This window comes from Mirounga leonina, unplaced genomic scaffold (genome assembly GCF_011800145.1).
Source record: "Mirounga leonina isolate KUSES-001 unplaced genomic scaffold, KU_Mleo_1.0 Mir_166, whole genome shotgun sequence".
NCBI lineage: Eukaryota > Metazoa > Chordata > Mammalia > Carnivora > Phocidae > Mirounga > Mirounga leonina.
In genome coordinates, this window is record NW_023270418.1 from 36,168,787 (window position 1) to 36,189,615 (window position 20,829).

Consider the following 20,829-nt stretch of genomic DNA (forward strand, 5'->3'; position numbering starts at 1 on the left):
AACTCAGGCCTCCTCCGCAGGACAAACAGGGAAAGAAATTAGTCGTGGATGCTGCTGGATGTTTTCTAACTTGTCCGGTTGTCTCCCTGGAGTTGGTCTGGCCCAGGCAGCCTGTCTCTTGACATTCAGAACGGGGAACCTGAAGCAGAGGCCCCTGCCAGCCCCCTCCCTGCCTTTTTAACTCCTTACAAGCTTCCAGAGACAAAACCCCTTTCTCGCATCTGGGCGGGCCCTCTGCAAGTACCCGGGATTGTCTGTGGCTCAGAGCTGGAAAGCTGGGGAGGCCAGGAGGGGGGACCCCGGCTTGGCCTCTGGGGTGGGGAAACCCAGGAGGACCACCTCTCCTCCCTCCATACCAAAGCTCGGTGGCCTCGGGGTCTGTGCTGGCCTCCAGCGCCCAGCAAGGGCTGCGCCCCACCCTCACCCTCCTTAGTGAGGAAAACGAGGGACAGCCCCCCCAGTGCTCCAAGGGCGTGACTTCTCGCAGGCTGCAGGAGACTTGCTGGGAACTCCCAGGAGGCTTGGGGCCCTGGGTTCTGGAAGCCAGGCCTGCCCCCGGGGAGTGGCCGCCTCTGCTTACGCTTTAGCTCCCGTTTCCCGGGGCCAAGGAGAAGCCACTCTTGTCCCCAACGGAAGAGGCTCAGAGGAGGCCCGTTCAGGAGCTCAGCGCTCCGGCAGGCAGGGGTTAACCACTGACGGCGGGTGCTGGCCGGGCCCCGGGGCCCACTCCCCTTGCAGGGAGCAGCCAGGTGACCTTCGAGGGGGACGCCTCTGCTCCAGGAGGCTCTCCCAAGGCCAGTGGCCTCCTCCTGGCCTTCAGCTGTCCCCGCACAAGGCCAGCGTGGGCTTGGCCTGAAGGAGGCCTGACCTCAGCCTGGCCCCGGAAGGCAGCTGGGCCGGGGATGTGCGCTTGCGTGTACGTATCCACCGGATATGCAGTGCGGCCGACACACGCGAGCCTTTCAGGACACGGGTCCCGTGTAAAGATGATACACGACACGGACCTTCGGTTTGTCCCGAGCTGCTAAGCTCTGCACGCACGATCAGTCTGGGAGAGCCCTGTGCCCTCTGAGGTACCAGGAGGGTCCCCGCGCCAGCCTCCCCCGAGCCCACAGCTTTGGGCGGCAGCCACCCGCAAGGTGGAGGGAAGCGGGTCGTTGCGGGAGCCGGTCTGGGGAGGTCGTGAGGCTCGGCGCGTGTGGATGGGGCGGCCCCCGCCCCCGAGGGGCGCGAGAGGGGTCAGGCGCCGTGTATCTGCACATGTGCACGACCTGGTCAGACATCTGCGATAAGAGTTCCATCTGTGTTCATATCCGCCCTTCCGTGACTGAAGATTATAGAAAATTCGGATGCCTCCGGAGGTCACGGCCAAAGTGGGGCTGTGTGTTTCTCTGGAGGCACCCGGCACACAGCCTGAAGCGCTGGGCCCGGCCGCCTCAGCTCCGGGGGCCACCGGTGGGCCCCGCGGTCACCAGGCAAGGCCAGCCGCCCAGCAGGCGGCATACGGGCGCGGGGCTGGCCAAGCCAGGACCGTCCTCCCGACTTCTGTGTTCTCTAAGCTCTGAGAACCCATGCACCGGGCGCGACAACAGGGTTAACCACCGTCACCTCTCGGGAAGGGCTACCTATGTGTCTTCATAACCTCTCGTGATCACGAGGCTTGTCAGCCCGCCTGAGAAACACGGAAGCGGAGCCTCGGGAGGCCGGCGCCGCGTCCCAGAGTGCCCAGCGCGGAGGCGGCCTGGCAGGGGCCTGAGGGGTCGGCAGCCCCCAGCACGTACTCAGGGAGGGCTGACCGCGCAGACAGCACCTGCATATGACCCTCCCAGGGCAGGGTGCAGTCATTACCAGGGTGGGCGGCGACACCTTAGTGTGGTCCTCACTGCAGCTGCCCTTCCTGTGACAGACCCCCGTGGCACTGAACAGTGGTCCATGTTGTGCACATGCTCCGAGGAGCTTCGGCTTGGGGTCCTGGCTTTCCCTGACGGCTTCTGTCAACCTTGCAGCCATTGCAAGCCAGCCCCTGGAGCCAAGCCATCCCTGCCCTTCTTCCTTGGCATCCACATTCTGGGAGCTGCATCCCATAAAGCTTGCGGTGGTGGTCAGTGCGGGGGAGGCCCCGTGAGCGGACAAGGAGGGATGAGGAGGGACCTCAGCCCCGAGGCAGGGGCCTGCCAGGGGCTGCAGGGTGCTTGTGAGAAGGCAGGCGGTGGTCAGAAGGGGCTGGGGGCTCGACCGTGGCTCTGAGCCCCACCCTGTAGGCTGGGGCCGGTCCTCAAGGGGTTTAATCCAGGCCAGGCGTGTCAGCCTGTGAACCCAGAGCTCACCTTGAGAGAAGGGATCAACCCCAAGCCGGGACCTGCCGGGGCTACACCCTTGCAACAGAACAAAGCAAGAAATGCGCCCTTCCTGGCCCTCCGAAGCCAAGTTTAGTGCTTTCTCTATGACCCCACAAGTACCCCGATGAGGAGTCCCTACTCTGGGGGGACTCAGAGCTGCAGGTCCTGGGCCCCCAGGCCGCAGACAGGCTCCCCTTCCTGTGCCCTGGCCCCTCAGGGCAGCGTTCCTGCCTCTCCCCTCCCTGACGCTGTCCTGGGAGACCTTTGCTTCTGCTCTTCTGCGAGCTTGTGGTTAGAACAAAATAAGAAGCCAGTCAGTGGGGCCTGCGGAACTTTCCTGAATACAGGGTGGGGGGAGGGCTGTGACTTCCTGGAGCTCCCCTACCCCAGCCCCAGCCTCCTCCTAGCCCAGGCGGTGGGGCCCGGTGGGGCTGTGGGGCCCGGCGGGGGCCGGTGGGGCCATGGGGCCCAGTGGGGCAGGCACAGGTAATGGCTCTTGAGAAGGACAGGGAAAGGGCCGGAAAGCCTGGAGGGAGGGAAGAACTCTACCGTGGCCACCTCCGAGTCTCCTTTCTGCTGGCTTTTGAATACTGAGTGTTTTGGAGAAACAGAGTATAGTTAAGTGGGAGCTCAGGCCCAGCTGCTAACCCGCCCGCTCCGGGTGATCCGCCGGCTGCCTTCTGAAGCCCCCTCCTCCTGAACAGCCTTGAATGCTGCTGAGGGGGCCCACCTGAGCCCCTGAGTCTGCGGGACAATGCTGGGAGTAGCCCCCGCCACCTCGCCCCTGCAGGGTGGGGGTTTGCCCTACTGGAGGGGAGTGAGAGAGAAGAGAGAGACGTTCTGCTCAGGGCCCCTTCATCCTCCTGACCTCCCCTCCCTGTCTGTCCTCTGAGCCTCCTCACTCCCCACCCCCATCCGTCCTCTGAGCCCCTCTCACTCTCCCTGTCCATCCTCTGAGCCCCCCTCACTGCCCCCGTCTGTCCTCTGAGGCCCCCTCACTCTCCCTGTGCATCCTGAGGCCCCCCTCACTCCCCCTGTCCATTCTCTGAGCCTCCCTCACTCCCCCGTCCATCCTCTGAGTCCCCCGTCCATTCTCTGAGCCCCCTCACTGCCCCCGTCCATCCTCTGAGCCCCCGTCTGTCCTCTGAGCCCCCCTCACTGCCCCATCCATCCTGAGCCCCCCATCTGTCCTCTGAGCCCCCCTCACTGCCCCCGTCCATCCTCTGAGCCCCCCGTCTGTTTTCTGAGCCACCCTCACTCCCCCCCCACCCCCATCCATCCTCCAAGCCCCCAGGGCAGCTTGGTTCCCAGTGGGGCTGTGTCACCAGCCAGCAGGACTGCTGGTATGGGGCGGGGGCTCCGGCTGACCATTAACTTTTCGGGGCCCAGGTGCGGGCGTCTACGCACCTGCAGGCCGTGAGAAGGCGCTGCGGAGGGCAGAGGCCGCAGGGCTGGCACGTCAGTAACAATACAACCCCCACGATATGTGTGCCTCACATGCTCACAGGGCCAGCCCTGCGTGGGAATGAGTCTCAGGGACACTCACGCACAGCCCTGCAGGGAAGGTCTTGCGCTCCCCAAGCTGACCCTCGGGGACATTAAATGTCAGGCCTGTGGGCGACGGGGCAGGATGTGGACTCGGGGCTCCCCACGGTGAGTGGCACGGGTCAGGGGGTTGGGGGCTAGAGGCCGGCTCAGCGTCATGCCGTCGCCGTGGCGGTCAGGACCAGAGCCACTCTAGAAAGCCAGCCTCAGTCCTGATCCCCAGGTCCCCGCTCCCTGGTCCCCAGACTCTGATGACACAAGAGACCCCAAACCCCTCACCTCATCCCTCTGGGCTCTCTATTCCTGCTGGCGCGGTGGCTGGGGCTCCCATGTGTGCACACCCCGCCAGCCCGTGTGGGACGGGCAGCAGGAGAGCGAGCGAAAGCTTGGGGCTGTTTGTTCCTCAGCCCTGCTGACTAGTTCGGGGTTCGCAGACTCCTCTGCACCCGACATCAAGACCTGGGAGCTCCTCCAGGAGCTGTACGTACGGCCTGCCTTACTCTGCTGTGGTGGGGGCCAGCTCGCCGCGTCCCTCCGGGGGGAGCCCCCATGAGCCATGGCATGTCTGAGGACGTCGAGGGGGCCCCGAGCGGGTGCATCCTGCTGTGGGGTTGTGTGTGACCAGCCCCCAGGTGAAAAATTGTGATACAGGCAGCAATTAACGGGGGCCTAGCCACCAGAACAGACGAGGTGGCTGAGGGACAGGGGGTCCGACCTCCGCAGGTGGGTCGGCGCCTGGCTGACCGCTTGTCCTGCTCCTCCCACTGCAGGGCAGGTCAAGGGCAGGGCACAGGCCGGGGGAGGGGGGAGGAGGGGGACTTACACCCTCTGGTGTGTGCCCTTACGGGAGGGAATTAACCCCAAAGCTGCAGGTCTGAGGTTGTCAGGGAAGCGGTTTTATCTCAGGTAGTCAAGTCCAGAATTTGTCCCTGGGGCAAGGGTGGCCTCTCCCTGCCACCCATCATAGCGAGCCAGCCGTCGGGGGCTGACGGAGACCCCAGGGGACGGTTTTGAGGCCCGCATCAGCATGTTTTTTGACCTGGCTGCCCCCTGCCCAGTCAACCACCGGAGCTTGGGCTCAGGTGCTGCTCCCGCACCCCGGAAGGCCAGGTGGCTTTCAGGTCGACAGCCCCCCCCCCCGCCCCCCGCCGCCCCAGGCTGGTCAACCCTCAGAGGCAGCAGAAACATGGCCAGAAGGACAGAGTGTGGTATGGCAGGGCCCCAGGACGGCTCTCTCTACTGCCCCAGCCAGTACCCAGTCCCCCAGAGAGAAGTCCTAGATCTGACCACGGAGGGGGTCACCGGCTTCCCAAAGCTGGCATGGGGAGAGACCCCAGGAGGGCAGGACGAAGGAGGCCTGGGCCTTTCTCAGGGTGTGCTGGAACCCAAGGCGCCTGGCCGTCCCCCTCTCCCCGGGCCCCACACGCACAGTAGGTACCGGGCCCTAGAGCTCTGGTCGGCTCCCAGCTCCTCCCCGTCCTCTCTGTCCCAGGAGCCCTGCCCGGGCAGCTGCAGGAGGGTCCTCCCCAGACTCCCTCCCATCTGCCCCCTGGACATCCCCGGACATCCCTCCCATCTGCCGGCTGCCTTCCAGCTCCGAGGCTCGAGGTGGGTGGGTGAATGTCTCTGTGCTGGCGCTCCCGGTCTGTCAGTGGGGCTGGTGCCGCCAAGTGCCCTTGCCAAGAGCTTCCCGCGGTATCCGCGGGTGCTGGGCCCAGCGGGCCGGCTGTCCCCGGCTGCCAGGTGTCACCGCCGGCCCGTCCATCCTGCTGCCTCTCACCTACGCCAACGGCGGGCGCGCTCGGGGGCCGCCACGCCTCACGGCTGTGTGCGCGGCACGGGCGTGGGCTCCTGGCAAGAGCCGGGCAAGCGGGAGGCCATGTGTGTGAGGGAACCAGGACTCCGGTCCCGGGGCCCGGACTTTTGGGGAAAGAAAGGCACATCTGTCTGCATGGGTTTCTTGCTCAAGAAGGGAATGCTGCCATTTGAACGATGACGGTGGGACTCCTTAGCTGGCCTTCGAGGTCCTCTGCCACCGGACACCGCCCTGGCCTCAGGTCCCCGTGTCATCCAGAGCCCGAGCATGCCACCTCCACCCGCTCTTTCAGCGCTCACGGTTTGGCCGCGTTGTGTGCGCCCGCACGCGGTCTCCTCCTTTGCGACTCTGTCTCTGCGAACCCTCCATGACTGACCCCTCACCCTCCACCTGTCTGTTAACACTTGCCACGTTGAAAGCCCTTCCATCCACGCAGAGCCCAGCCCAGCGACCCCGAGACGAGCTGGAGAAGCACAGAGCAGGCCTTTATGTCCACTGATCACAGAATGGTCCCCCGGCTGCCCTGACTCCCCCAGAGCACACTCGGGCCACCAGAGGAGCCGCGGCTGGAAGCCTAGAGCCCACGGCCCAGCAGGCTGCCCGGTCACAACACACACGGGGCCTTGCGGGGGCCGGGCAGGGCCTCGGGGGCTGGCCCCGTGCTCAGGCTGCCTGAGGGGGGTGGGCTGCAAGGGCGATGGGGCCTACCCCAAGCCAGTCAGGTGCAGAACGCTAAAAGGCTCCCGTCTGACTTCTCCCGGGGGCGGGGGGGGCAGGGAGGTGGGCCAGCAGGACTCTTGCAGCCCGGGCATGGATGGGGCCAGGACGGTGCCGTGGCTGTAACAGGCCCTGATGATGGGACAGGCTCAGGCTGTTACCCGAGTCTCGTAGAGGCTCTCGTGGGGCCGGGGACTGCAAGCCTGGCACCCCCACCCCACCCCCAAGTGACTGGGGACAGAACAAAGGCGCGCTGGTGAGCGGCATACTGGGCCGTAGCATCTGCAAGAGCCGGGCTCTGTTTGCCCATCTGGAAGCAATATTGCAGAAACGTAAGACGGCCAGAGTACGGGATATTCTCTGAATACGTGAACTCTACAGTGAGGAATATGGATTTAATGGATAATCTTACCAGCAGCCAAAAGAACCCAGATTCCTCCCCAGGCCTTCACCCTGCACTTGGCTTCCACTGCAGCCCAGCCCAGCCAGGGGCCAGCAGTGCCTGTGGCCATGGCCTCCAGAAACAGGGCTGACCCAGGATCTGAGCTCACTTATTTCTCGCGCTGGATGGGAGTGGGGGAAACAGAGACCTGTTCCAGCTCCTGTCCTTGAGACGCCCATTTGCAGCGGGGAGGACGATGCTGGAGAACACATAAGCGTGTGTGTGTGTGGGGGGGGGGGGGATTAATTAACATCTACAATGGCTACGACTTGTTCTGGAATCTGGGGGAGAAAAAACCATTTCTGTAGCTCTTCCCAACTTAATATAACTGGAATAATAAAATAAAACAATAAAAACCACAGCGGAAAAGATGACCAGAGCGTTTTTATGGCAAACAGCAGAGGAAGAGCCCAGAAGGGCCCGACGGAGCGCAGCGAACACTGTGATTCAGGGAACGCTTCCAGAAGGCGGGAGGAGGAGCGGAATGCAGGTCCGGCTGGCCTGGGGCGCCGGGAGGAGTGGGGGCTCCCCACGCTCAGTCCACAGAAGCCGCATCTCAGGAAGGGTCCTGGCTACTCTCAGATCCCATTTCAGAGGCTCATTCATCCCTCCCTAACATAAAATCCCCAAATGCCAAACGCTTCGTGACGTGGCTCCTGGTGCAGGGGTGGGGGTCTTCGGCGGGCTGCCTCCCCAGTGCCTGGGACCGCACAGGGGGGGTCCTCTGGCTCCTCATCCCTGCCTGGATCCCTCAGCCCAACCCCATTTACAACGAGGGGTCTTCCGGGAGCTGACCTCACTCTGACAAGAGCCTCGCGGGGAGGCGGAGGTGGGAGTCCTTCCATGTCCCCCACAGCCTCCTCCCCACGTCCAGCAGAAGACTCTCCAAGGGACAAGGTGCATGCACGCCCCACACCAGGAGGCTGCAAGAGAGGCATATGCAGAGATGGCCCGGGAGCTCAGCCCCTCCGGCATCCTGGCCACTGGGTACGGCTGCTGAAGCGGGAAGAAGGGCTCGGGCTGCGGTGGTCATGCGGGGGCACCCCCCCACCGTGGGCCCCTTTCTACCCCATATGCACATTCCAAGAGGAACGGAAGCCCTCAAAGCTCCTCGACCTACTCCCATCTTATGAGGTGGGGGTGAGGCTCAGAGAGTCTGGCAGCCAGGCCTATGGGTGCCAGGGCAGGGTGCTCTGGGCTGGCCTGCAACCCGGCCTGGCGCCCTGGGGGAGGCAGGTAGGCAGGGAGCCCTCTTCTCTGCCCCAGAACACCTCACTGTGACTACTGGAGGCCCTGCTCGGACCCCCACGGTGTTGGGGTGCTGCTATCCCCATTCTGGCCTGGGCCCCAGCCAGCCTGTAGTGATATCCCCGAGGCCAGGCAGCCCTGTGGTCAGGGAGCACCAGCACCCCACCCGCACCACAACTAACAGAGGGTCTGGCACACAGAAGTGCTCAATAAGTGCAGAGTCCGTGGAGGACTGAGGAGAAGGAGCAATACCCACCGCTTGAACAAGGGGACATGGGCACAATGCCCCTCCCCCCCGCCCAGGTTCCTAAAGGACATAAGCCACCGCCTCCTTGGACCTGGTCCCCTCCTTGGCTTTCCGAGGGGCAGGGAATACAGGGAGTGTGTCCCCCTTTCCCTGAAGGGGAGAGAGACCCCATGAGCTTGGGGCATACCAGCTGTCCGTGACCCAATTTGGTCTAAACAGCTTGACCCAGCCCTATCCAAGGGCTGGACGCAGGTGAGCAGCTAACAGCCCCAGCCACCTGCCACTGCCCCAGGCAAGCTCACCACCAGCCAGTTCTGCCTCCCCTCCAAGGCGCCCTCCTCATAAGCAATGCCAGGACCCTCCCCTCTGGGGCTACAGACCAGATTTGAGACCTTTGAGTTGAAAGGAAATCTGAAAAATCAAGTTCCTTTTGTAAGCTGCCAAAGTCCTGGTTTCCTGGTGATGAAGCCCCAAGATGCCTCACTCGGTATTAAGGACAATCTCTCGATCGGGGCGGGGGGCGGGGGAAGGCTGCAATAAAACGACTTGTCCAGGAAACAGTTCAGTTATTCCTGCAGACCTTCCTGGGATTTCCATGCCCTGTGCCTAGTCTTGGGATGCATGGTAGAGCCACCCTGGCCTCTGGGAGCCACAGTCTGGGGGGTGACCATCACACTGAAGGACAGATGACCAAGGCATGTGAAGAAGAGAGCTCCCGGGGCAACTCGGGAACACCCTGGGACATGAGGACACTCCCAGACAGGGGAGGAGAGTACATACCCCAGCCAGTGGTGTGAGGAGACTCTGGTCCGAGCAACACATTGTATGCTGCATGAAGCCGGGACCACAGAGCATCGCTGGAGCCCAGAGGAAGGGGCTCAGGACTGGGAGCAGCATGGAGGCTCTGGGGAGTATGGGTGTGGAGGCTGGGCAGGACCAGTGGGTGGGAAGGAAAGACAGCTGTTGGTCACTGCTGCAAAAAACCCCACAGCATCAACAAAAGAAGTAAGAGAAGATCTAAACCAAAAGAAAAGATATCCCATGTTCATGGACCGGAGGACTTCAGGTTGTTGAGATGCTGATACTCCCCAAGATGATCTGCAGATAGATTGTCACCCCTCTCAGAATCCCATCTGGTTTCTCTGCAGAAATTGACAAGCTGATCCTAGAGTTCATAGGGAAACTTGAGGGACCCAGAATAGCCAATCGATCTTGACAAAAGAAGAACAAAGCTGGAAGACCCAATTTGGTTCACATGGTTTGGCCCAGCCCCAACTGAGGGGACAGACACAGTTGAGCAGCTCACCTGTGAAGGTTGCAGGACTCAGGCTTCTGGATTTCAAAGCTTACCACAAAGCTAGAGTAACCAAGACAGTATGGTACCGGCCTAAGGACAGACATAGGGATCAACGGAATAGAATTGAAAGCCCAGAAGTAAAACCTCACATTTATGGTCAGTTGGTTTTTGACATGGGTGCCAAGATCATTCAATGGGGGGGGGGGGGGGAGGAATGTTTTCAACAAATGGTACTGGGATAACTAGATCTCTGTATGCCACTGAATGAAGCCAGACTCCTATCTCATACCCTATACAAAAGTTAACTCGAATGGATCAAAGACTCAGATGTAAGAGCTAAAACTATAAAGCTCTTGGAAGAAAATAGGAATAAATTTTTGTGACCTTGGATTTGCACATTGCTACTTAGTTACAACACTAAAAACAAGAGCCTCAAGAGAAAAAAGTAGTTTATTTGGACTTCTTCGAAGTTAAAATTCATTGTGAGTCAAAGGACACCATCAAGAAAGTGAAAAGACAACCCACAAAATGGGGGAAAATATAGCTGATAAGGGATTTTTGTCTAGACTATATGAAGAACTCTAGTTACCCAATAATAAGGTGATCAATATAAGTTGGGGAAAGGGTCTACGAAGACATTTCATAAAGAAGAAGAGATACAGATGGCCAATGAGCACATGAAAAGATGCTCAACATCATTAGCCATCAGGGAAATACGAATCAGAACAATGAGATATTACTTCATACCCACTAGGATGCCCAACGTGAACATGACCCACAGTAACAGGTGTTGGCGAGGCTGGGGGGAAGTCAGAGCCCTCCTATGTTGCTGGTGGGAAGGTAAGATGGCGCAGCCACTGTGGGAAATCGTCAGGTGGTTCCTTACGTGGTTAAACATCAAGCTCCCCTACGACTCACCAATTTTGCGACTTGGGGCAAACTCAAGATAAGTGAAAATACATGTTCATAAAAAGCTTGCCTCCTCATGTTCACGGCAACATTATTCATAATGACTGAAAAGTGGAAATAGCCCAAATACCCATCAACGGTTGCGAGGATCAACAAAATGGGCTCTAGCCACACCACGGAATACTGCCTGGCCATAAGAGGGTGTGGAGCCTTGGCATCTGCGGCTCAAGGAAGGACCTGGAGGACATCGTGATAAGAAGCAGTCACAAAAGGCCACATGGTGTCTGATTCTCTACGAAATGTCCAGAACAGGCAGATCCATACAGACGGAAAGCAGATCTGTGGCTGCCTGGGGTTGGGACACAGGAGGGAGGGGGGTGGGAGCAGTTGCTACTGGGGATGGGGTTTCTTTTAGGGGTGCTGAAAATGCTCTGGAATGGCATAGTGCTGACGGTTGCACAACTCTGAATATCCGAAAAACCATCGAATCGCACACTTTCAATGGGTGAGTTGTATGGTATGTGAGTGATAGCTGAATAAAGCTAGTGCAGAAACAAAAATTAAAAACACCAAACAAACAAATCAGCAGGACCCCAGCACCCTAGCAGGCCCCCCGGCGTTTCCCTCCCCCACCCCCGACTCTGAGCTGCCCCCGAGTCGGGGGCCCGGGAGGCCCCTGCTGAGCGGAGGGCCGAGTTCCTACCCATGTCCTGCTACATGGCCCCCAGGTTGGACATTTCTCATGGTGAAGGCCCAGGAACAGGGAGCCAGAAGTCCTGTGCAGCTGGGGGGGGGGGGGCGGGGGGGGCCCTGGAAGCCGCACAGCAGAGATGGAGGCTCCCACGCTCCGGGGCCAAGCTGACGTGACTAAAGCTAAACAGACCCCATGCCACAACGGGGTTGTAGCTAATTCTGTGCAGCGCGCTGAGCCCCTCACCAGTGATGGCAGCCGTGGGGAGGGGCGGTGGGGCAGGCAGCCCCAAAGGTAATTTGCACACGGAGTTTATAAGGCCCCTCAGCTCTTTTAAACATATGCTTCTCTGATTATAAACAGCTGATGGCTCACAAGATTCAGATTTTCCAGCAAGGCTTCCAAAAAAAGATTACACTCCAAGCAGAGAAAGGTGACGGGGTGCTTTGCTGTGGACGTAACTCCAACCACGTTCTCCAGCAGCTGGAGCCGCCCCTGTTGCCAGGCTCTGAGCATGTGACATCTGTAAAATGTTTGCTGCCATCGACATGTCCTGAGGAGGACTCTGGCCCCAGCCGTGGACCTGGGGAGGGAACAGGGTGAAGGAGACCGAGCCCGCCATCTGAGACCTAATCCCCCGCCTCCTTGGAGCTGAGGCTGCACAAAGCCCTCACCTCCTGCGTGTAGACCTAGGTCGAGGGCTGAGGCTTCGGGCTGCTGTCCGCCCGGTGCACCCCCCAGAGGCCTCCAGACCGGCCCCCTTGGGGGCTGCTGCCCGGGCCTATGCTGACTGCATGTCCCACCACCCCGCCCTCCCCAGGGATTTGAGGTACAAAGAAAGAGGACCAGGACCCCTCACCCAAATGAAACCCTGATTCACCACCTTGCCCAGTTCTGCTTGGCCGTGCTGGGGGCCGGGGGTTGGGGGTTGGGCTACAGACCCCAGGAAGGAAGAGAGTCTGCTGAGAACGTGTTCAAGGCCAGTCTGACCTGTGGCTACTGAGTGACTTTGGGCCCGGGAGTTGTCCTCTCCCTGCCGAGGAGACGCTCCGAGGTGTCCCCAGCTCCGTGAAAAAGAACTGTGTTCAAATGGAACAATTAATGAGCAGGGGGCTCCAGCTGGGGGGAGTCTTGGGAGGCAGAGGCATGGCCCTGAGGGGCCTGGCACCTGGGGGGGGCAGGGGTGGGGGCGGCTCCTCCACACTGGGCACACAGAGGAGCTGCAGGGAGGATGGGGCGGCGCATGCGGGATCGTACCCGGGAACGCGGGCAAAGGCGCACCCGCCCTCACACCCTGTGAGCACCCCGTCTGCAACAGCGCTGGCCTAGCAAGTCGAAAGGCTGTGAGGCCATGCGGCAGAGAGGGAAGGACGGACAGACGGAGCCCGGTCCTGAGATGCCCAAGAGCAAAGCCCAGCGTGCGTACCTGCTACTTGTCCCTTGACCTTTCTGCGCCCCGGGTCCCCATCACCACGCAGACTGTTGATAGGACTAAAGGCATTACTGTCACAAAGCCCTTGCTTGGACTGGGTGTGACGCCGGGGTCACCGTGCACTGTCGGTTAGGTAAAACAGGCCAGGCCTCCCCCACTCGGCGTCCCCAGGGCCGCTGTCCACCCACACAGGGCATCCTGCTCCCGTCACTCTGGCTAACCCATGGGAGGGCTCATCCCCGTGCCCAGGTGCAGAAAACCAACCAGGACCAAGCTGGCTGCCAAGCCCCCTCCTCCGGGGCCCTCATCATGGAAGAGCCATCCGTGGGGGGCATGCACGAAGACGGCTGAGGCCAGTCCGTGGGCCCACAGGCCACAGGTCACTGAGGGACAGGGAGCTGCACCGATGAGAAGCTAAGGGATCGTTGTGCAGGTCCCACTGCTGGCACCCGAGGGCAGGGTGTCAGGAAGGGAGGTGTGGGGTGCCTGCCTGCCCTGGGTGTGTGCCCTTCGAGGCGGGCTGGGGAACGGACCCGTGGGGACCCGCTCAGAGACAGACGAGAAGGCGCCCTGACGACCAAGCCCCCTACCTTGACACCCGGGAGGCTACCTGGTGGTGTGGGGTGGCTGGTCACCAGCCTCAGGAGAGGCAGACAGGGCCCTTCGTCCCGCCCACGCGCTGGAGAACTGGATTTGGATGTTTCTGGGGGAGAAAAGAATCACCTGTTCCAGGTGCTGGATCACATTCTAGCTATTAGCCTCTCTCATTGTCATAAAGTCCCCCTCTGCTCAAACCCCAACAGCTCCCTGCTGCCCAGAGCCCACCTCCTGAGTCGCAAACACCCCTCTCACGGGCACCCCAGGTGAGCAGCCGCTGGCCTGGAGGACGGAATTCAAATCCTGAGGAAGCAGAAACATGGCTTGCGCACAGCACTCTCTTCCCCGTGCCCAGATGCAACTAACCACTTGCAAAAGCTGGCAGGCGGGCCGAGCCCTCTTCGCTGACCCTGTCGAGAGCCAGACTGAACCAGACTAGGATGGCTGTATCAGCTAGCTACTGCCGAGTAACAAACAGCCCGACAACACCACAGCTTCAATCAATGAACGTTAATTATCTCATGTGGTTTCTGAGGGTGGTTCTGGCTCAGGGTCTCTTGGGATGTTGGCCAGGACTGTGGCCACTGGATGGCTTGACTGAGACTGGAGGATCCACCACCATGATGTGCTCATGAGGCCATTGGTGGGACACCTCGGTTTCTCACCATGTGGAGCTCTCCACGGGGCTGCTTGCGTGTCCTCACAACATGGTGGGCAGCTTCTTCCCGAGTCAGGGATCCCAGTGGGAGAGCAAGGAGGAAGCTCTGATGCCTTTTACGACCTGGTTTTGGGAGGCACACTCGGACATTGCCACCACATTCTATTTCTCAGAAGCAAATCACTAAGTCCAAAAAAAAATCAAGGGGAGGGAATTAAGCTCCGTCTTTTGAAGGAAGGAGTCTCAAAGGCCTCATGGACAGATCTGAAAACCACACGGCCACGTGGTACCCCAGATAGACGGCCCTTTCTCCTCATTCTCGTCTTTTTTTTTGTCCTGATCACACCCATCCTCCGAGCCTGCTGGCTCAACTGGAGTGTTCTCATTCGGTTCCCCAAAGCGTCTCACAGCCAGCAATTTTGTGCCCACTGTTCCCCAGAGGCCTGGTGAGTTCCACTGAGTAGCCTCGCCCTCTACAGGCACAGAGCCAAGGATATTTGGGTTCTCTGCAAGTATCTGTTCTCACCCTAAATATTGAAGGAGGGCCCTTCGACATTTAAAAACAATCTACACCCCGCAGGGCTCCCGGGACGGGGCTTCCTATCAACGCTCTTCCCAGAACTTCAGAGATCATCGAAATTCTTTCTGCGTTGAGCCTGGCAGTGCCAGCGTCCTCAGAGGCCTGGGCCCATCCAACCCCGAGGACCGGCCTGGGCAGGAAATGGGGGACAGGCCTGCCCTGGGGGGCGGTGTGGTGGGAAGGAATCGCCTCTGGAAGGGGATGGTGGAAAAGACTCTTGAGGCGACGGGTCTGGCAGGGCCCATCTCCCTTTGCTTCCCCACCCCCCATGCCTGGCACCCAACCAGGCCCCAAGCAGGTGCTCAGGAGACAGCTGCTGAGTTAACCCGCATCGAAGCGGGGGCTCTGGGAGAATCGGGGTTGGCTAATCAAGGCTTGGCTGCACAACGCCGAAACATACACACACAGAGCACAGCTGCCCTCTCGACGGGACGCAGCCCACACCCCACGCTGCCACTCATCGGGAGCGCCTGGACTCGAGAGCCCCCACCCGTCGGGCCTCAGGCTCTTGCTGACCCCAGTGCAGGAGAGCAAATCTGCTCATGGGAGACAGCCGGGGCCAACCCTAACACAGCATAACTGCCCAATGGCACTCCCCCACAATGCTTCCCTTCCCATGCTGCACTGGGAGAAGGGGTCCCGTGGGGGCCCCAGCTTGTCCTGGAACTGGGACCCCTGTCAGTCACACTCCTTGTGCTGAGCCCTGGGTCCCGCCCTGGGAAGTGAAGGCAGGGCAAGCAAGGCACCGGGATAAGCCACGCCTGAGGAGTGACCATGCCCATAGCTGGGGCAGAGGGGCTGGCGCTGACCCACCTACATAGGTTTCTTAAGATCCAGCTTGCCCCCCCTCGACTCTTGAGCCACAGGGTCCCGCCCACCAAGGCCACCTCCTGTGGGAGCCCCTCCTGGCTGCCTCTCGCCCCCCAAGGGGGGCTACTACCTCCAGGCCTCCTGCCTCTCTCACAGGGTGACAGCAGGTCTCCCCACAAGGCAAGACCTCCTTGCGTCCCCTCCCACCCCCCACTCCCCAATTCTCTCCATTCAGCAGCCAGAGTGGTCTTTCTAGAAGGGAGACCTGATGCTCACCACCACTCTCCCCAAACCTCCCAGAGATGCCCCCCTGCACTTCCGCTCTGCCATGGCTGGTGAAGCCCAGAATGGCCCAAGTCCGCTCATCCTCCCTGGGGGTGTGACGCTCCAAAGTGGGGAGCACAAGGCAGGGAGACCGGCAGCCGAGAGCTTTGAGTGGGGATGGGAGGGCATGCCGCCCGTGGGTACAAGGCAGACCTGGGGTGGGTAGGCAGGTGGGGTAGAAGTGTCAGGGCTGAGTGCGACGGGCTGTCATCCACAGGCTAACATACCCAAGGCCGCCGGGGCGGAGGGGAGGCCCAGGCGGGTGCACGAGGCCCACAGAGGCCACTGCAGGAGGAACACTCTGGAATGAGGATGTGGGAAGCAGGATCCGCAGAGACTTTCGACCAGCAGAGAAGCCCCTGGATGGAGGGTCATGGGGGTCACGGAGACCTGACCCAGGACAGCTGCAGTGGTGTGTGTGCACGTGTGTGTGCTTGAGTGCACAAAGCTGCACTGGGGGTGGGGGGACGGAACAGGGGCCGCTGGTTCTGGGGACATGGGCGCTGGCTACCGAGTGCACAGGCTGACCCGAAGAGCAGGCTTCTCAGCCACTGCCTCGGTCACTCAGGGGTGCCCGGGGCCCCTCAGCCCCCTCCACGTTCCAGTCCACTTCCGAGAGCAGCTCAGGGCAAGGCCCTTCCCTGGGAAGATGGTGCCGAGGCGGCCACGTGGCCCTGGGCCTCTCTGCTTCAGCAGGAAGCAGCTCTCTGGGAACCTGGCTGAGCCTGAAGGCGGTTCCACCCTTAGACTCTTGCGGGGGGGGGGGGGGGGGGGGAAGGGGGGGGGGGGAGTGGGGGCGAGCCACGGCCCCGGGGAAGAGTCCTGTCACTTGGGTGAGGGGCTCCCACCCAGTCCTTCCCTCCTGCCTTGCCCTGTGGGAGGAGGGCTGGTGTTCCCCCCCGGGACACCCGGGGCTCTGGGCCCCATCTGCACTTCTGTGTTGGCAAACACAGGAGAATTAGCTCAGCGACTTCCTCTCCTAATCCCCCACCCCCATTCTAAATACCTCGGAATCAAGAGAAAAGCCGAGTGGACGTTTTGAGCCTAATTCTCTTCAGCTGTGTGTGCGTGTATGCGTGCACTCGGGTGCAGAGGCCTGCGAGGAAACCTTTTGAACCCCGAATATTAGTGTTAGAGGGAGCGCGAGGAGCGTTAGGTCAGCCCCCGCCACGTACAGCTGAGACAAACCAGATGCCCCCTGTCACACGGGAAGCTGAGGTGGAGGCCACCAGGTGCCCGGGCTCTCTGCCCTGCACCCGCCTTGCAGTCCCGAGGTTTCCACGACCCGAGAGCCCCCAGGCTGGCCTGGGCTCGGAGGGGACCCCAGCCCCACTCAGGCGGGAGCTGGCCGTGCCCGCCAGCCCCCTCCTGAATTCCGATGTGCCAAAGCCAGCCCAGGTCCCCCTCCCAGCACGCCTGGCAGCCCAGCCCCCGCCCACCCCCGGTCTCCCCCAGGCTGGCTTGGGGTCCGCCCAGCCTCACATCCTCCTCCAGCCAATTCCCACGTGTCTCTGGTCTCCCGACTAGACAACAAACCCCTCTTAGTCTCAGCATGTTTTCCTCTGTGTCTCCCCCAAAGGACTAGAGCGGGGCGGGGGGCGGGGTGGGCACACAACAGGTGTGCTGGGGCTCGCAGGCAGCGCGAGCTGATTGACGGCGCCCCGTGTGCAGCGAGGGGCTGAGGGCTGAGGACTGGCCCGCACGCGACTCCCAACCGTCCTCCCTGACCACTGTGTCAAAATCGACAGCGCCAGCCTCCTCAGCCGGGCTCGAAGCACGGCCCCAACAAGGTGGTCCCGCGAGCGCCCCAAGACGCCGTGTCTGTGGAGTTTCACCACGAGGGGGTCTGTTAGGGGAAAATCCACGTGTTCAGGACGTCAGGCTCCAAGGTTGGAGGGTTGAGTGGGGCAAGCACAGCTGCAAGGAAACACAGACAAATGAACCTGGCCGCTCAGGAGCTGCGCCCCCACCCAAGCACACAACTAGAACCCAGATTTTGTTCAGATCGGATCAACTCCATTTTCACAATTAAAAAAAAAAAATCAGTTTTCAAGATGAAATCCCAATGAACACTGTCACTCTTTTAAAAGGGGGACCCCTATTTCAAGCAGACTGGCTTTAGGTGGCTTTTTATCCCATGCTCGATGTCCTTGGCTGACAAACAAACCAAACAAAAGTTGGGGAACAGCTCACATTTGTGAGTAAAGACTAGAGAAGTCAGCTACTGGAAAGACAATGCAGCTCCCAAGATCCACCTAGGGATCTGTGTGTTCTGACAAAGAAGAATGTCCAGAGCACTTTGAAAATTTCTTGTCTGTCTTTCCTACTGGAATATAAACCCCACAGAGGCAGGAAATCTGTGAAATCGCTCTGAGGATCTGGGGCTCCCACTCCCCTGACTTCCCTGGGGAGGTGGAAATGGACATACCTGGAGAATGTCCAGGGAAGGGGCTTCGCCTCCCCCTGAAGGGGGCAGGAGGCCATGAGAGGCAGAGGTTGGAGCCTTACCCCACTGGCTCACAGCAGTGAGAACCAGGGCAGTGCCCCAGGCTGCATTCGGCGTCCTGTTCTAGGCCTTCTTGGCCAGCCGGCCCTCCTGTTCTTGTCTCGACAGCTACACAAGGCTGGCAGCAGCCCTTCTCCCTTCCAGGTAGGAATCCCAAGGCTGCACAGTGTGGGCCAGGACTCCAGTCCCTCCCTGCCATTCTTTGCCAGGGCGGAGGGTGACAGTGGTCACTTGGGGGGAGGAGGGAGTAGGGGGCTGGGCAGGCAAAGGTGGTAGGAAGGTGGTGGGGCCTTCCGTGGGCCTAAGCTCCAAGCCCTTGGAGCATGCTCCATTGTCCCAACAGACTTCACTTACAAAACCCAAGCTCAAAGATAAATGAAGAATTTCAAGATGGTGACAGCAGAGCATTAAAACCCTGTGTGTGGGGCCCTTCTGAGTGCAGGGCCCCATGCGATGATCCTGGTTACAACCTGCGTCTGGGGTAGGCAGATGCCCAGAAACACCCGCCCAGGCGGTGAGGGCTGGCTGACCCTCTGTCAAATGTACCAACCGAGGCTTGCTGTACAGCCTTCCCGTGGGCTGGTCAGGGGACAGAGAGATGACCAGTCTGGCACTGCTTGTGAAGGTCTGAAAGCAAGCTGTTGATGTGCAAAAAGACAACACCATTTCCCCCTTCTCCTGCAGGCTGAACCACAAAGAAAAAACTGACTCAGTCACCCTTGGAGAAATTCCTGGCTCTTTTCGTAGACACATATTTCAGGCAAAAGCAGTGGAGATGAATGGCCTCATTGCTTGCTTTGGGTGTGGGGATGGCTGCTTGCTTGGCTGGCTCTAGCTTCCCCCTTCCTCCCTTGAAGTCAACCCTGGTTGGGGGAGAGTGGGGTAACAACTTCTGAGAAAATACTGAGAGTTCACAGAAGGTCTAAATTGCCCTAGACTTGCACAAAACCTCAGTAGAGTGAGAGCCCCACAAGGACAGACTTCCTGACGGCTGTTTGCTGTAGATTGTCCGTGTTTATGGCAGCGCCTGGCACCCAGAGGAGCTCAGAAGACGTGTGGGGTGGGTGGAGAGGTGGGTGGGCAGATGGAGGGATGGATAGGTGTGTGGGTAGGAGGGAGGGTGGGTGGATGGGTGGGTGGACGGTAGGGAAGACAGGAGACAGTGGACCCAGCCTCCAGGCACAGGCAGATCATAGGAGGGAAGCTTCCCCGAGAGCTGGAGCGGTCCTGGGGGAAGCTGACCCCCGGGGTCACCTCCTTTGGGGTGACCTGGGCAGGTCCTCTCCTTCAGGAAGCCGCCTGCCAGAGCCTGGGCACCCTCGTCCCAAGGTCTCCTGAGGAGTGAACAACAGGACGTCCATAGCAGAGTCCCCGATAGCAGCACCGAGGCGCCCGGCATGGTCCCCAGAGGGAGATGGGAGGCCGCCTGCCTGCCTGCCTGCCTTCGTTGACCCATGCGGTCAGGGTCTGCAGCAGGCCGTTTGTGTGCCGAGGGCCGAAAGTTCCATGGGGCACCCAGTAGGGTGTGGACACGTGGAAGCGACCGGACGGGCGGGTGGACATTTGCACCGCGAGCTGGGGTGGGGTGGGGCGCGGCACGTGGCACTGTAGTTGCCCCGCCAATCCAAACCCCGGTCGCATCGGCACTGGTCCCTCTCGGCCAATGGCAGAGCGTGGTACACTGCTTTCCGCGCCCAGCCAATGTGCGCGGCGGCACGCGGCAACCCACCCCACGGGCCCACCCAATCAGCGGCCGCGCAGCTGCCACGTCAGCCGGGGTCCGGGTGCGGCCGTGGTCTTTCGGCAGACCGTCGCCCCGCTGCTCAGTCGGCGCTGGGCTCTCGTCGGGGCTGACCTGTCGGCGGGGCTGTGCTCACGGCCGCACCCTCCCCTCGGCTGTGCCGTCCTCTCGGCCGCGCCAGCCCCGCACCGAGCTCCAGAGCCTGCGCTCCTCAGGCCCCCGCCCAGCGCTGCGGGCGCGGTCCGACCAGGCGGCGCGGGACGGGGGACCGCCGGCGCACCGAGGTGAGCTCTGCGTCCGGCGGGCGGGGGGCCGGCTCTCCCCTCGGTACCTCCGGGAGAGTCGGCCCGGGTCGGGGGTCCTGGTCCGGGATCCGAGTCCGGGGGTCGGATTCCGCGCCTGCAGTCCGCCTCGCAGTTCTGCGTCGTGGTTCCGAGTCCGGGTCCAGTGCTGCATCTGGAGTCCACCTCACGGTCCTGCATCGGGGATCCAAATCCGGGGGTCGAATTCCGCGCCTGGAGTCCGCCTCGTATTTTTGAGTCCGGGTCGGATTCCGTGCCTGGAGTCCGCCTCGCGGTCCTGCATCGTGGTTCCAAGTCCGGGTCCGATTCCGCATCTGGAGCCCGCCTCGCGGTCCCATATCGTGGTGCCGAGTAGGGGATCAGAGCCAGGGTCTGGAGTCCGCCTCGTGGTCCAGCCTCGGGGATCAGAGTCGGGGGTCGGAGATGGGGTCCGGAGTCCGCCTCGTGGTCCTGCGTCGTGGATTTGAGTCGTGGATCGGAGCCGGGGTCCGGAGCCCGCCTCGCGGTCCAGCGTCGTGGTTCCGAGTTGGGGATTGGAGTTGAGGTCCGGAGTCCGCCTGGGGGTCCCGCCTCGTGGTTCGGAGTTGGGGATCGGAGTTGAGGTCCGGAGTCCGCCTCGCGGTTCCGA

The 20,829-nt window shown here is 61.1% G+C and overlaps 2 protein-coding genes across 4 annotated transcripts in view; one reads left to right on the plus strand and one right to left on the minus strand.

Moving 5' to 3' along the window:
* Positions 1 to 20,829, minus strand: part of KCNQ1 (potassium voltage-gated channel subfamily Q member 1) — a 320,110-nt gene that overhangs the window by 120,740 nt on the left and 178,541 nt on the right. The window lies entirely within an intron of this gene.
* LOC118016182 overlaps positions 19,758 to 20,829 on the plus strand; it is a 79,752-nt gene continuing 78,680 nt past the window's right edge. For 2 of the 3 annotated variants that reach the window (XR_004680770.1, XR_004680771.1), the window contains exon 1: positions 19,758 to 20,183. Coding sequence is in view for 1 of the 3 variants with exons in the window: in XM_035013528.1 (XP_034869419.1) it covers positions 19,822 to 20,183 (362 nt within the window). In the remaining 2 variants the exon portion in view is untranslated. The remainder of the gene's footprint in view (positions 20,184 to 20,829) is intronic. The other variant, XM_035013528.1, reaches the window with a different exon arrangement.